This window comes from Artibeus jamaicensis, unplaced genomic scaffold (genome assembly GCF_021234435.1).
Source record: "Artibeus jamaicensis isolate MK-2021 breed Jamaican fruit bat unplaced genomic scaffold, CSHL_Jam_final contig_465, whole genome shotgun sequence".
In the NCBI taxonomy this organism is placed as follows: Eukaryota; Metazoa; Chordata; class Mammalia; order Chiroptera; family Phyllostomidae; genus Artibeus; species Artibeus jamaicensis.
Window position 1 is genome coordinate 41,254,327 of NW_026521843.1, and position 16,256 is coordinate 41,270,582.

At 38.1% G+C, this 16,256-nt stretch overlaps 2 protein-coding genes across 2 annotated transcripts in view; both read left to right on the top strand.

Moving 5' to 3' along the window:
* COMMD1 (copper metabolism domain containing 1) overlaps window positions 1–16,256 on the top strand; it is an 87,051-nt gene that overhangs the window by 15,770 nt on the left and 55,025 nt on the right. Inside the window, exon 2 of the mRNA XM_037163613.2 lies at window positions 13,922–14,203. Coding sequence (XP_037019508.1) covers window positions 13,922–14,203 — 282 coding nt within the window. The remainder of the gene's footprint in view (window positions 1–13,921; window positions 14,204–16,256) is intronic.
* B3GNT2 (UDP-GlcNAc:betaGal beta-1,3-N-acetylglucosaminyltransferase 2) overlaps window positions 14,117–16,256 on the top strand; it is a 148,867-nt gene continuing 146,727 nt past the window's right edge. Inside the window, exon 1 of the mRNA XM_037163601.2 lies at window positions 14,117–14,203. The gene's annotated coding sequence lies outside the window, so the exon portion shown is untranslated. The remainder of the gene's footprint in view (window positions 14,204–16,256) is intronic.

The window sequence follows — 16,256 nt, forward strand, 5'->3', positions numbered from 1 at the left end:
CAATGTCAGTGTTGGCTGCAGGGTATCCCAGCTCCTATTTTCTTGTGGTAGGGATTTCCCTTGCCCCCGATCTTGTGGGGCTTGTGCCAGTTGTCCGGAGAGATGCCCAGGGCTTGATACAGGCTAGAGAGAATGGTTTTTACATTTGTACATGGTTAAAAAAAGAATTTTTATTGTGACTCATGAAAATTACATGAAATTCAAACTTCAGTATCCATTATACAGCACATGATTGCTTTTGCTCTAGAAGGGCAGAGTTAAGTAGCTGCAACAGAGACTGGGTGGCTGGCAAAGCCTAAAATATTTACTGTCTGGTTCTTTAAAGGAAAAATTTGCCAATCTCTGCTGAGCACACTGTTGTTTGAATGTGTTACAATATGCTTATCCATTTTACTTTTGAGTGGGGATTTGTGAATTTTCTAGTTCTTACCTTATTATGAAGAGGATACTACTTTTTATCCTTAAATTTTAGCTGTTATTTTCTCATTGGGTCTCTTCCATTGAGTAGAGAAACATTTTTGTTTATTTTAAAATGTATTTTATTGTGAAAAGAAAACAAAATTTTAAGTATTCAATACATTATTGCTGACCGTAGGCACATGCCAGTGTTGTACAGCAGATTTCTAGAGCTTGAATTCATTTTGCTTAACTGAAACTTGAAATTGATTAATTATACTATTAATTATAATTACTTTGAAAGACCCTTTATAAGCATCTGGCCAAATACTGTATACTACCTATGTATGAGAAAGTTAAGATGGGGATACAGATCTTTTGGAGGTAAACAATTAAGAATCAAGTCCATAGACTCACCATTGACTTTGCCTCGCACAGTTTCCAGGTTAGTATGCAAATTTGTTCTGAATGACTAAAATTGTAGATCTTTTTGTTGAATGATAATTTAATGTAATCCTAATGTAATGTTCTATAATTAGACTTGGGTAATATGGAAAACAGGTTGCTTTCAAGATCTAGCATCGAGATTTTGCTGAAGCAGATACTAAGTAGGCTGTTCTTTCATTCACAACATATTGATTTGAAAACTCAATGATTTCAAATCATTTGAGGCTTGATTAGTGGACTTAAAAACAGAAAATACTACTCTTTATAGAATATATGTCAGGATTTTTTGGTTAACTTTTTTGTTAAGTCGTAAACCCTTTTAACACTTCATCAGATTAGGTATAGTCATTAATTTTCTTCTGTCTAGGTGGGTAAACTAAATGATGGGTGATACAGAATTGGAGTATTCATTTTAATTCAGCAATGAAAGAAGTATGCAGTCTTCCTATATTCATTAATCTATGTACAAAGTGTTGTGCTAAATTTGGGGGAACATTTAAGTGAGTAAGACTGTATTTCACAAGGAACCTGTTGTTAACTGCAGGAGGTGAACATGTGTATATGTGATTTGAATCAAAAGCAAAATATAAAGCCCAATCAATAAATTGTAATTAATTTCAATTATTAGGATGTAACAACATTTAAAAAATTGTATTTATTGATTTGGGATAGAGAGACATCAATCTGTTGTTCCACTTATTTATGCATTCATTGGTTGATTCTTGTATGTGCCCTGACAGGAGATCGAATCTGCAACCTTGGTGTATCAGGAGGATGCTCTGATGAACTGAGCTACCTAGCCAGTGTAGGATATAACAACATTTAAGTTGGGTCTAGAAGATAAGATTTCCACAAGCAGAATAAGGAGTTCTAGCTAGAGAACAACATGAACACATGCAAATGTGGAAATAGGTATTGAGTTCAAGCTGGCAGGGTCACTTTCAAACTTGAGATATGAGATGATTATAGGGGACATGACTCTCAAGAATTTTCTACTAAGAAACTTGGACCTTATTTTGTGGATAGTAAGAAACCAAGGAAAGGTTTTGACTGCACATGCAAAATAAAGTCAGATTATATTTAGAAAGAGAACTTCTGAAATAGTTTGAAGCATGTGGTATTTCAATAGTTACCGAACCATGTAGCTCTGCAATGTTCTAGGTGGATTAATTTATTTGTGAGGAGATTACAGAACCCACCCACACTTACTCATTACAAGATTAGATTAAATTCCTGGTTTGCTTAGCCAAGGATACAAAATCTTCCTCTGAGAGAAAGTGGTCATATAGTCCAGGAGAAAATACAAACATATTTCAGTGTGGTGTTTTTTGGCTCCCACTGTTTCTCTGCCTGCAAAGCTTAATTTTTGCTGCACATCTGTCTTTTTATATTAACGACCACCATTCTAGATTTTAAAATGTTTAAAACACCTGACTTGTTTCAATAAGGCTTCATTTTAATCATTAAGGTTGCTGAGAAGGATCAACCAACATCCATCAGTTTGAATTTCACCACATCCTGTTGCTACTTACTCAGCCCAGATTTTCAGTAAACACCAGAATGGTCATGTGAGTACAGCAGAAGGGAGCAAAGCAACTGATAAGATCCACAAGATGGGAGATCTTAAATCACGAAGTTGCTTTTTCTGTAGTACAAAATACTGGATCTTGATTACCACAGTATATTACCTTTTATTTTTATTTCTTACCCTTTTATGAATTTGTATCCATTGAATAGCAAATTGACTTAAAAATAAATGGGTTTAAATCTGGATTCATGGGCCTGATGAGTTAAAAGGTTTGGATTATGCTCTTGTTGAAGAATGCCAGTAGAATTGCTTTTAGTTTCTATTATGTCTTAGCCTGCTTGGGCTATCATAACAAAATACCATAGACTGATAGGCTTAAACAACATAAACTTCTCAAGAGTTCTGGAGCTAAGAAGTCTAAGATCAAGGTGCCATCAAGGTAGGTTTCATTCTGAGTCCTCTTCTCTTGGTTTAGAGGCAACTTCCATTTTACTGTATGCTCACATAGCCTCTTCTTTGTGTGTGCATTCAGGGAGGGAGAGGGCAATCTCTCTGGTGTTTGTTTTGATAAAAGCACTGATACCATCATATTGGAGATTAGGGCTTCAACACATGGTCTGAGTGCACAACAAGTATGCAATCCATAACACACTGCAATTTTTTTCCCTTCACAATAATAAATTGGTGTAACGCCACATGTTTGAAGAGGAAATTAATCTTATTATGTATACTGCTTAGTTTGTATATAAATTTCTTATTGAGAAATTCATAGCCATCAGAATCTTTTAGCTAATGTTTGACATTTTTGAGCTTCATACAGTCAAAACCTGTGCTCTTATTCTGAAGTCAGCCAAATCCAAATTGTTTTTTGCATAGAGACAGCAAGCAGTAAACAGAACAGGAACTGGCCATGCATTTAAGCTGTGGTGTTGGCTTGTTCCTTCTTTTGATTTTCTGAAGAAGGGTAACAATGTCAGCTCCTGGAAAACAGCTCTGTATTCACCCTTTAAAAAATAAATGTCTGAAATTTTTCTTTTGATCATGTATGTCTCCTGATAAGACAACATGCATTTAATTTTCTCCATAGTAACTGAGATCATTGAAATATATTATGCTTACTTCATTTAAAAAGTAAATTGACTTAATTTTTTAGAGTAGTTTTAAGTTTACAGCAAAATTGAACCAAAAAGTACAGAGTTTTCATATAATCTATGTTCTCACATACGCATAACGTCCTCCATTCTCAACATCCTGGTCCAGAGTGGTACCTTTATTACAGTAGATGAGCCTACACTGACACATCATCATTACTCAGACCTTAGTTTACATTATGGCTCATTCTTTGTAATGTATATATTCTAGGTTTTGAAAAATGTGTAATGATGTGTACTTGGCATTATAGTAAAATACAGAATTTCACTGCCTTAAAAATACTGTTTTACTTATTCATCTCTCCCTCCCCCTTCTCCCCTGGCAATCACTGATCTTTTTATTGTCTTTGTTTTGCCTCTTCTCAAAATATTCTGTAATTGGAGTCATAGACTATGAAGCCATTTCAGATCAGCTTCTTTCACTTAGTAATATGCATTTAAAGTTCTTCCATGGCTTTTCATGGTTTGATAGCTCATTTCTTTTTAGTACTGAATAATATTCATTGTTTGGAGGTACCATAGTTTATTTATACATTCACCAACTGAAGGATTTCTCTGTTGCTTCTAAGTTTTGACAATTTTTTTCTTTTATTGATTCTAGAGGGAGGGGAAAGGAGGGAGAAAGAAAGGGAGAGAAACACTGATGTGAGAGAGAAACATTGATTGGTTGATTTTTGCACGCTCCCCCACTGAAGATTGAACCCACAACCCAGGCATGTGCCCTGACCAGGAATTGAACCTTCAATTTTTCAGTTTGCAGGATGATGCCCAGCCAACTGAGCCACACTGGCCAGGGCCCAAGTTTTAGCAATTATGAATAAAGCTACTATGAAACATCTGTGTGCAGGTTTTTTGTGTGCACATAAGTTTTCAATTCATTTGGCTAAGTACCAAAGAGTACAATTGCTGGTTCACATGGTAAGAGTATGTTTAGTTTGTAAGAAACCACTAAACTCTTTTCCAAAGAGGTTGCACTATTTTGCATTTCCACCAACAGTGAATGAAAGTTTGTGTCGCTTCACATCCTTGCCAGCATTTGCTGTGTTCATGTTCTGAGTTTTGTGCGTTCTAATAGGTTCATTGCTGTTACTTTTTGATTCGATGATTTATTTCTGAAAGTGTTAGGGACTGGTTGGTAGTATGAAAGTATTAGTATATTTCAGGACATAGATAATATATTTACCCAGAATAGAAACTAACTGCACTTGCCAAACAGTCTTGAGTCATGTATGTTTATATTGCCTTAAAGTACATCCATATGTGATTACAACAATGATCACAAATCATATATGCATATGGACGAGAGCTAGAAGGGAAGTTTAAAAAGTGATATGTTGTTTTGAAAACCTTTTGAAAGGTTTGAAAACCTTTTGTTTTCAGTAGAGTTATAATATTTGTGATAAAGTTTGAATAGTTTTTAGGATGTGTTTAAAATATTTGATATTTGAGTTTATTTTAGTTATAATCCAGACCATTTGTGAAGTCTTTGTGACATTTGTTTTTGTTAGATACACATTTACAAAATCTTTTTTTAAACTTAGTAATTTTTTACTCTGATTATATTCCAGAAATATGGCAATTTGAGAAGAAATGCAATGTAGGCTACCATGAATTTTATACATTTTGTATATTTAAGACATCAGTGATGCCTAAATTACCATACCACATAGATCTGTAATTCAGATTGTTCAGTGATTATCACCTTAAATTTTTAAAAATTCTCTTAGGTTCCTTTGAAATTTGACAAGTGTTTTTCTGGTTTGTGTTATCCTCAAAGAAAGGGAGAATAAGACTTGAAAACAAATTATGTCAGCAGTGTGCTAAGTCATGTTGTAAGAGAAAAAGACCACAGATGCAAAATTGAAAACTAAAGATTTTTCTAGTACCGCATTCCAGGAGGGAAGAAGGGGAGTGCTCGCCAGTTAGAGGGTTACCACCCCAATTCCTTATTACAACCTCAAAATTATAATGGGTTGGCCAAAAAGTTTGTTTAGGTTTTTTTGTGTGATGATTCTAGTAGTGCATAGTGGTCTTTAACTTCATTCAAAAACAATTTTGTTAGATTGTGTCGTGACAGCTGTCATATCAGCATGCATTTCAAAAAAAACTTACCAAATTGGTGAATTTTTGTGCAGCCATTGTAATACTGACGATGGGAGAAGATATGCAACATTTTCAGTGTATTCTGCTTTGTTATTTCAAGAAAGGTAAAAATGCAACTGAAATGCAAAAAAAGATTTGTGCAGTGTATGGAGAAGGTGCTATGAGTAATGGAATGTATCAGAAGTGGTTTGCTTGGTACTATTGACATTTTGGCCAAATAATTCTTATGCATTGGAAGATGTTTAGCAGCAACCCTGGCCTCTACCCACTTTAGAAGCCAATAGCAGAAGATAGCCAACATACTCAAAATATCCAAATCAATAAAGTTATTGATAAAAATGAAAAATGTGTCTTTTACTTTACAGAAAAAACTAAACTGACTTTTTGGCCAACCCAATATTTTTCTTTTTTTATAGGAAACTTTTGTATGTGGATGGGGAGCAGAGGAGTGGATTGACTTACTATTGGCAGGGAGGAGGACTCTAATGACCCTCAAGAAGGAAAGAAGAGACTTAAATCTTAGGGAACATGAGACCTCATGGTACTCCGTCTTGGAGAAGGAGCAGAGACGGAGCTGGTAGTCTTAGGTTAGCAAACTTTATAAAGACTACTTACCCTGACTGAGTAGCTCAGTTGGTTTGAGCATTGTTCTGATATGCCAAGGTTGCAGGTTCGATATTTGGTCAGGGCACATAAAAGAATTGACCAATGAATGCATATATAGGTAGAACAACAATTCTCTCTGCTCCCCATCCACCCAAATCAATTTTTAAAAAAAGGTTATTTGATTAACAGATTGATAAAAAAAACCTTTGAAAGGAAACATTATATTTATTCCCAAAATGTCACGGGTTGTTTGATTCTTTTTCAGACTGTTCAAATGAAATGTAGCTGTATTTTGGAGGACCCTTTTTTTTTTCATATAAATCAAAGAATCCCAAAGTTTATCCACAGAATATCAGTCCCTCAAGTTATTTTTTAAGGATTTTATTTATTTATTTTTAGAGAGGGGAAGGGAGGGAGAAAAAGGGAGAGAAACATCAGTATGTGGTTGCCCGAGTGCACCCTCTCCTGGGGACGTGGCCCACAACCCAGGCATGTGCCCTAGACTGGGAATCAAACCAGTGACCCTTTGGTTCACAGGCTGGCCCTCAATCCATTGAGCCATACCAACTAGGGCTCAAATTATTTTTTTTAATTGGTTATTTTTTTTTAAGATTTTATTTATCCATTTTTAGAGAGAAGGGAAGGGAGGGAGAAAGAGAAACATCAATGTGTCATTGCCTCTCATGGGCCCCTTGTTGGGGACCTGGCCTGCAACCCAGGCATGTGCCCTGACTGGGAATCAAACCAGTGACCCTTTGGTTCACAGGCCCACGCTCAATCCACTGAGCTACACCAGCCAGGGCCCAACTTATTTTTAAAAAGCATTTAGTGACCAATTAAGATTGGAAAATGCCTCATACTATATTCCTTTCTCGAAGATGGGCATTAACATATTTAAAGCACTAATGTAACAGGGTAGGTCAGACCAGAGGTAGCTGAAGAATGAGGACGACCCCAGTCTGGGGAACCCCAATCCTCTCAAGAGGCTGCTCTCCCTCCCACCAAGAGAAGGCAGGGGAAGGAGAGAGCTGCTGAGGTGGCAGATTGAAGCAGCCTGCCTTCTCCAAGGGGAGGGGCCCCTGGATCAGAAAGATCGCTGTAGGCAAAATGTAAACAAAGGCAACTGTCAGCTGTCAACAAGGCAGCAAACCTTACCTGAGGCAGTTGGGCAACTCATTACTCAGCAGAAGGGAGTGTGTGTGTATGTGTGTGTGTGTGTGTGTGTGTGTGTGTGTGTGACTGGAGACTGCCCTCTTGCTAACTAGGGCAGCCAGAAGATGGGCAAAGGCAAATATGGCCAACACTGTTCCTCGTTGGTTGAAAAGCTGAATGCTCCCATTGGCTCACAGAACTCATGGAATTCTGGGAGCGGACTTTTAAACAGCAGGTGGGCAGAGCTTACTCTCTCACTTTCTTGGGCTCTTGCAATGCCTGGCACAGATGGGAGTGCTTGTGGGACCAGCAGATGCTGGGCCCAACTGGGACTTAGGCCCAGCACAGTTGGAAGACAGCTCCCCTGGAGGCTGGGATGTGTGCTGGGATCCTCCACCCCGCCCCCCACCAGGGGTCATCTTGCTCTCTGTCATGTGTCTGTCTTGATATTTACTTATTAGTTCATTTTGTTCATTATGTCTACACGTGAGTGAAATCACATGGTACTTATTTTTCTCTGACTGGCTTATTTCACTTAGCATAATACTCTTCAGGTCCATCCACTGCTGTCATGAAGGGTAAGAATTTCTTTTTTTATGGCCAAGTATTATTCCATTTTGTAAGTATACCAGTTTTTTTAATCCACTCATCCGTGGATGGACACTTGACCTGCTTCCAAATCTTCATGATTTTAAAGAACACTGCAATGAACATAGAGGTACATATATTCTTTCAAATTAGTGTTTTAGGTTTCTTTGACTATATTTCCAGAAGTGGAATCACTAGGTCATGAGAGAGTTCCATTTTTAAAGTTCTGAGGTAACCCCATACTGTTTTCCACAGTGGCTGCCCCAGTCTGCATTCCCAGCACTGCATGAGGGTTCCTTTTATCCAAATCCTCACCAACACTTGTTCTTTGTTGGTATACTTATGATAGCCATTCTGATAGGTGTGATGTGATATCTCATTAAGGTTTTAATTTGCATTTCTCTTATTAGTGAAGTTGAGCATCTTTTAATGTGTCTATTGGCCATCTGTATGTCCTCTTTGGAAAAGGGTTTATTTAGGTCCTTTGCCCATTTTTAATTGGATTGTTTGTTTTTTGGTGTTAAGTTTTATAAGTTCTTTATAAATTTTGGATACTAACCCCTTATCAAATATATCATTGGCAAATATGTTCTCTCATTCAGTTGGTTGTCTTTTCATTTTGTTGATGGTTTCCTTTGATGTAGACCCATTTGTTTAGTTTTTCTTTGTTTCTCTCGCTTGAGAAGACATCAGAAAAAATACTGCTACAAGAAATGTCCAAGATTTTGTCTATGCTTTCTTCTAGGATTTTTATGGCTTCAAAACTAACATTTAAGTCTTTAATACATTTTGAGTTTATTTTTGTGTATGGTGTAAGAAGGTGTCTAGTTTTTTTTGCAGGTATTTGTCCAGTGTTTCCTGCACCATTTATTGAATAGACTATCTTTACCCCATATTATGTTCTTGCCTTCTTTCTCAACTGTTAATTGACCATAAATATGTGGGTTTATTTCTGGGCTCTCTTTTTGTTTCATTGATCTATATGTCTGTTTTTATACCAGTACCATGCTGTTTCTTAATTTTTTTAAAAAAAAGATTTCATTTATTTTTAGAGAGAGGCTGAAGGAGGGAGAAAGAGAGGGAGAGAAACATCAATGTGGTTGCCTCTTGCGTCCCCTTACTGGGGACGTGGCCCACAACTCAGGCATGTGCCCTGACTGGGAATTGAACCAGTGACCCTTTGGTTTGCAGGTTGGCACTCAGTCCACTGAGCCACACCAGCCAGGGCAGTACCATACTGTTTTGATTACTATGGCCTTGTGTAGAGTGATTTAATATTAGGTAGAGTGATTCCTCCAACTTTGTTCTTCTTTCTGAGGACCACTGTTGCTATGTGGGGCCTTTTGTGGTTCCATATAAGTTTTTGAAATATTTTTTCTAGGTCTGTGAAATAAGCCACTGATTTCTTGGTGGGAATTGTGTTGATTCTATAGATTGCTTTGGATAGTATGAACAGTTTAATGATGCTAATTCTTTCTGTCCATGAATATGATGCATGCTTCTATTTATTTGTATCTCCTTCAGTTTCTTTCTTCAGTCTCTTATAATTTTCTGAGTATAGGTCTTTTACATTTTTGGTTAAACTTATTCCTAGATGTTTTACTTTATTTAAGCAATTGTGAATGAGATTGTTTTCTTACTTTCTCTTTCTAATAGTTCATTTCATGTATAAAAATGCAATTGATTTCAGGATATTTATTTTGTATCCAGCTACTTTACTGAATTCATTTATCAGTTCTAGTAGTTTTTTTGTGGAATTTTTAGGGTTCTCTATATACAATATCATGTCATTTGCAAATAATTACAGTTCTACTTTTTCCTTTCTAGTTTGGTGGCTATTATTCCTTTTTCTTGTCTGATTGCTGTGGGTTGGACTTCCAGTACTATATTTATTAAGAGTGGTGAAAGAGGACATTCCTATCTAGTTCCAGATCTTAAGGAAAACGCCTGTAGTTTTTTCCCCCGGAGTCTGATATTGGCTACAGGTTTGTCTTGTATGACCTTTATTAAATTGAGGTATGTTTCCTCTATTCTCACTTTGCTAAGAGTTTTTGTCATAAGTGGGTGTTGGGTTTTATCAAATGCTTTTTCTCTATTGATATGATCATGTGGTTTGTATTTTATTTGTGTGGTTTATTGATTTGTGGATATATTGTGCACCCCTGGAATAAAATCCCACTGGATTGTTCTAAGGCAGCCTGGGGTCAGTGGCTTGTTGCCATGTACATGTATAACATGAAGATGTGTAGGGAAGGAAAAAATTTATTAACAGGGTACTCTTTTTTTTTAATTTATTTAATCGTTAGAATGGAAGGAAAGGAGAGAAGGAGAGAAATATCAATGTAGGGTTGCTTCTGGTGCATCCCTTGCTGGGAACTGGCCCCAGCTGGGAACTGGCCTGCAACCCAGGCATGTGCCCTGACGGGGAATCGAACTTTGATTGTCTGGTTCGCAGGCCCGCACTCAGTCCACTGAGCTACACCAGCCAGGGCAACAGGGTACTCTTTTGAGGAAACTGGGAGCATTCCTGCTCCTAGACAGGCTTGTCCACAGGGCAGAGGAAACCAGTCACCTGTAGAAAGATTAGTCTTAAATCCATGACCAGAAGCTCCCATTAGTACTTATATATAGCCCAAGGTTGTTACTCAAAGGGGTCTCCATCTCTCCAGCTCTAATTTTGTCTTTCTGGTGCCAGAGACACCATCACTTTGCAGCAGCTTTCTGGTCATGGTCTGCTCCAGGTGTCCTTTGGAGTTTGTGCACACTGGCCAGCGGAAGTCCCACTCCTGGCACACTGCTTTTTCCTTGACTTCTACCTCCCGGACCAGCCCTTGCCCCCTGTCTCTCTGGCATCAGCTTGTGGGTGCAACCCTGCTCCTAGTCAGAAGGCTCCAGGATTGGTCGGAGCAGCTGCTGCCTGCTGTGGCAGATGTTCATGGGGGCTCCGCCCCGCTGCCAGCTGCTAGGGCACCTGGCTTCCCCGACTGGCTGGGGTGCAAAGCACTGACCAGCTAAGCACCTTCCCGCATTCCCTGCTGTGGGTCTTATGCCCTGTGGGGCTGGAGCAGGTGGAGCAGGTGAAGCGGCAGTGACAGCGGAGCTTGAGGATGATGGGGCCTATGCTGGAGGAGTGTGTGTGGGTAGCTGGTGGATGGCTGCTGCCATGGCTTCCCTTTTGGGGGGAGGGGTACCAGGTGTGCTGCCTGGCCACATTGCCTCCTGGTCAGCTGACCTGGGCCTCCTCCCTTTCTCCCTTACTGGTCAATGGCCACTGTGTTCCTGGCCACACAGGTCCTGGAGAGTTCAGGGAGTGGCACAGAGAATGCTCTGGACCATGAGGTTCCCCCCAAGGTCCATAGGCTCAGGAATCCGAGCCCCTGGCGTCCAACTGACCAGTGAGGGGAGGAGAGAGCAAATTGCTGGCATTTCTGTGTTCTGCTTTTAAAGCTTGCCCCTGGAATCCCCCATGTACCTGAGGTTGATGAGAGGGGATCTCTATCCCTTAAATCACCTTCCTAGACTGCCAAGCACCCTAAACACCACTTTCTGCTGAGTCCCAGTGCGGTGGCCCTAGTTGCTGGGGCAGTGCATGCACGCTCTGGTCCTCGGTGCTTCCCAACCCCTCCCCATTTCTGGGCAGCGATGGGCCTGGTTATATTACGGTGTGTGATCTTTTTGATGTATTTCTTTGTAAAAAATAATTTTATTCCTTTTTTTTAGATTTTTAAAAATTTATTTATCTTTAGAAGAGAAGGGAAGGAGAGAGGGAGAGAAATATCAATGTATGGTTGCTTCTTGTACTCCCCTGCTGGGAACTGTCCTACAACCCAGGCATGTGCCCTGACTGGGAATCAAACCGTGATCCTGTGGTTTGCAGGCCCGTGCTCAATCCACTGAGCTACACCAGCCAGGCTTGATGTATTTCTGTCAGATTTTCTAATATTTTGTTCAGAGTTTTAGCATCTATGTTCATCAGAGATATTGGCCTATAATTTTCTTTCTTTATATTGGCCTCATAAAATGAGCATGGGAGTCTTCCTTCCTCTTGAATTTTTTGGAATAGTTTGAGAAGGATAGGTGTTAGTTTTTCTTTGGACATTAGGTAAAATTCACCTGTGAGGATATATGATGAAGGGCTTTTGTTTGTTGGGAGTTTTTTGATTACTGCTTCAATCAGTAATCGAACTACTTTCAGTAGTTGTAATCTGTCTATTCAGATTATCTGTTTCTTCCTGGTTCAGTTTTGGAAGGTTGTATGATTCTAGAAATTTATCTTTATAGGGAAAGTGGAGGCAGTCTGGCTTCCTCACCCAGATGTCTGGGTAACTAAGGAAATCAGGGTTCCCGTAGCCTCGGAAGGGCCTGATAACCAGTGTTCTCATAGCCTTGAGACTGGGTCCGATAAACTGTTCCCAGAACATGAAGTGGGTTCGCATGTGCAGAATTATGTTATGTAATGTTCTAGTATTTCTCCAGCTTGGTTCCCCTCTATACTTAAACAAGTAGGGGTTCTCACTAGTTAGACATGCAGCTTGCAGCATGCATGGTTTGCCCACCCTTGAATAAAGGTATGTCAAGCATCCCCATGGCTCCATGCATTTTCTTCTGTCTTCCAGAAGGGAGAGTGGATCTCCTTGGTCTTGATCTGCTGCAATACAGTCCTTTTTGTCCATGTTGTCCAATTTGTTGGCGTATCGTTGTTTATACTGTTTTCTTACATTCCCTTGTATTTCTGTGGAGTCAGTTGTTACTTCTATTTCATTTCTGATTTTATTTATTTGGGGCATCTCTTTTTCTTGATGAGTCTGGTTAAAGGTTTATCAATCTTATTCATCTTTTTAAAGAACCATCTCTTGGTTTCATTGATATTTTATATATTTTTTAGATGCTTTCATTTATTTTTGCCCTGATCTTTATTATTTCCTTCCTTTTACTCACTTTGGGCTTTGTTGTTCTTTTTCAGGTTCCTTAAAGTGTAAAGTTAGGTAATTTATTTGAGTTTTTTTCTTCTTTTTTGAGCTAGGCCTGTAATGCTATGAATTTCCCACATAGGGGAAATTTCTCTGTGCCCCATAGATTTTTGGTGGTTGTGTTCTCATTTTCATTTGTTTCGGGGTATCTTTTGATTTCTTCCTAGATCTCATTGTTAACTCATTCATTGTTTAGTAATGTGTTACTTAGCCTCCGTGTCTTTGTGCGTTTTTCAGGTTTTTTCTTATAATTGATTTCTAGTCTCATGCCATATGGTCAGAGAATATGCTTGATATGATTTCGGTATTCCTAACTTTATTGTGAATTGTTTTATGTTTTAACATGTGGCCTATCCTAGAAAATATTCTGTGTGAACTTGAAAAGAATGTATATTATGCTGCTTTGGGGTGAAATGCCCTGAAGATGTCAATTAAACTTAGGTGACATAGTATGTCATTTAAGGCCATCGTTTCAAAGTAACGTTACAGTGAATGAACTATTTGATTGAAGATGGACTACAAAGCTAAAATAATGCGTTCATTTAACGTAGTGCTTAGTGCTTAGAAATTTACTCAGTGCTTCTTATGGACAAGGCATCATCCAGTTATTGCATGTTAAGCCTGACTGTTAGTCACTGTGAAATTATGTCATATTTCATCAAAGAGCTAATTAATTTTGTTCTATTTATTTTAAAATTATTATTTTATTATTTCCACACCACAGAACTGAATATTTAAAAATTAGATTTTAGTTACTGAGACAGAATTTGAGTGACAGGGAAGTTTTAACAGTAGCTTTTCTGATATTTGATATTTACAAAGAGAATATTTTTATACTTATGAAGAGTTTATTCTCATTACTGCCCCTTGAAAACTTATTCATTGATTATGAGTCACTCAAGATATGATCTTTAGTGAAGGAGCTACCTATTTCTACTTATATACCAAATTCAAATTCATTACTTTTTCTGTCCGTATAGTCTATTGCATCTGCAGACATGGATTTCAACCAGCTGGAGGCATTCTTGACTGCTCAAACCAAAAAGCAAGGAGGAATCACATCTGATCAAGCTGCTGTCATTTCTAAATTCTGGAAGAGTCATAAGACAAAGATCCGAGAGAGCCTCATAAACCAGAGCCGCTGGGACAGTGGGCTTCGGAGTCTGAGCTGGAGAGTTGACGGCAAATCACAGTCGAGGCACTCAGCTCAGATACACACCCCTGTTGCTGTAATGGAGCTGGAAATAGGGAAGAGTGGACAGGTGAGTTCAACTTCAATAAATTTCCCTTTGTCATCTACATTTCCCTTACATATTAGCAATACATTGGAATTGATTTTACGTGGTAGTCATCTTTACAGAAATAGTGAGAATAATGGGAAAAGACCTTGTTTCCTAGAATCTCACTTCAAAATGGAATAATTTAAAAATTTGGACACTACCAATTGTGTACACAGTCTGGAAACCAGCCTCGGGGTTCTGGCAGCTATCACAGAAGAACAAAATGGGTCAATAAGGTGAGAGTACAGAAGTGGGCCACTACTCCATTTTTGTTTGATTTCAGAATTCTTGGCATTTGGTCAGACTCTCCAAGGCAATGATAGAAATGTTATATAAAGACCAGGAATTGAGATTAAACAACGTAGCACAAAATTCTCTCATTTAGTCATATTTATTTGGGTCAGGTACTGGAAAAAGTATATCTTAAGTACTATAATGTATTGTTACTAAAGACCGTAAGTGTGCTACTTCTGTCCTTGAGCCCACAAGTAATTTTTAATTTGATGTTGATTATTTACATGACATTGATGCTTTTTCTTGTAGTCATTATAGCGGATGATTTTAGTAAACACATGGTTTTTCTTGAAGTCATTTGGTTTGTGCTCCAGAATACTGCTAGATCAGATTTTTAATGACCTGGTGTGTATGTCTTTTGGGGAGAAAAAGCAGCAACTTGTAATTAGGAAGAGAAACCTAGATTACTGAATTAGCTAGCCAGATTAATTTTCAGATAAATAATGAAATACGTGTCCCTGTTGGTTTCTATAGTAGAAATGTATTATTTATTTTCTTCTAATGATGAGAACACTTTTTTAGCTGGCACATTTCGTCATATATTCCCTTCTTGAGTTTTTAGGGTTTACAGTGTCTGTACTTCTATAATGACTTTAATTTTAATTTAAAATGTAATTCCTTTTAAAAAATATAATCCTTCTTCAAAATACATTTGGAGAATCTTTTATTCAGTTACTGTAAAACAGTACTAATTGCCTGTATTGACTTTGGTTTGTTTGACCCAAAAGTCCATTCTCTTAACCATTGTGTTTTATGGCTTTCCTCCTTCTGTTCCTAGACCAAAAGTCTGGCAGATTAGCAATGTGCAATAAGTGTATTTAGGTGTTTCACCAGCAATTTGTAACAGGATATTCATTTTTTTATTATAGCTTCTATATTTTGGCAATTGTAAATAATGCTCCAATGAACATAGGGGTGCTTATGTTCTTTCAAATTAATGTTTTGGATTTCTTCAGATAAATTCCCACAAGTAGAATTTCTGGGTCATAAAGCAATTCTATTTTTTTTAAAGATTTTATTTATTTATCTTTAGAGAGGGGAAGGGAGGGAGAAAGTGAGGTAGAGAAACATGAATGTGTGGTTGCCCCTCATGCACCCCTTACTGGGGACCTGGCCCACAATTTAGGCATGTGCCCTGACTGGGAATTGAACTGGTGACCCATTGGTTCACAGGCTGGCACCCAGTCCACTGAGCCACACTAGCTAGCGTGGCAGTTCCATTTTTAGTTTTTTTGTGTCTCTATGCTGCTTTCCACAGTGACTGCACCAATGTGCATTCCTACCAACAGTGCAGAAGGGTTTCCCTTTCTCCACATCCTCACCAGCACTTGTTTGTTGATTTATTGATGATAGCCATTCTTACCAGTGTAAGGTGATACCTTGTTGTGGTTTTTTAATTTGCATTTCTTTGATGATTTGTGATGTTGAACATCTTTTCATATGTCTATTGGAGAAGTGGCTATTCAGGTCCTTTGCCCATTTTTTAATTGGATTGTTTGTTTTTTGGTGTTAAGTTTTATAAGTTCTTTATAAACTTTGGATATTAACCCCTTATCAGATGTAGCAGTGAATATGTTCTCCCATTCTGTGGGTTGTCTGTTTATTTTGTTGACGGTTTCTTTTGCAATGCAAAAATTTTTTAGTTTGGTATAGTCCCATTCGTTAATTTTTTCTTTTGTCTCCCTTGCCTGAGGAGATGTATCAGATGGTAGATACACTTTTGAAACCACCACTCTGGTCA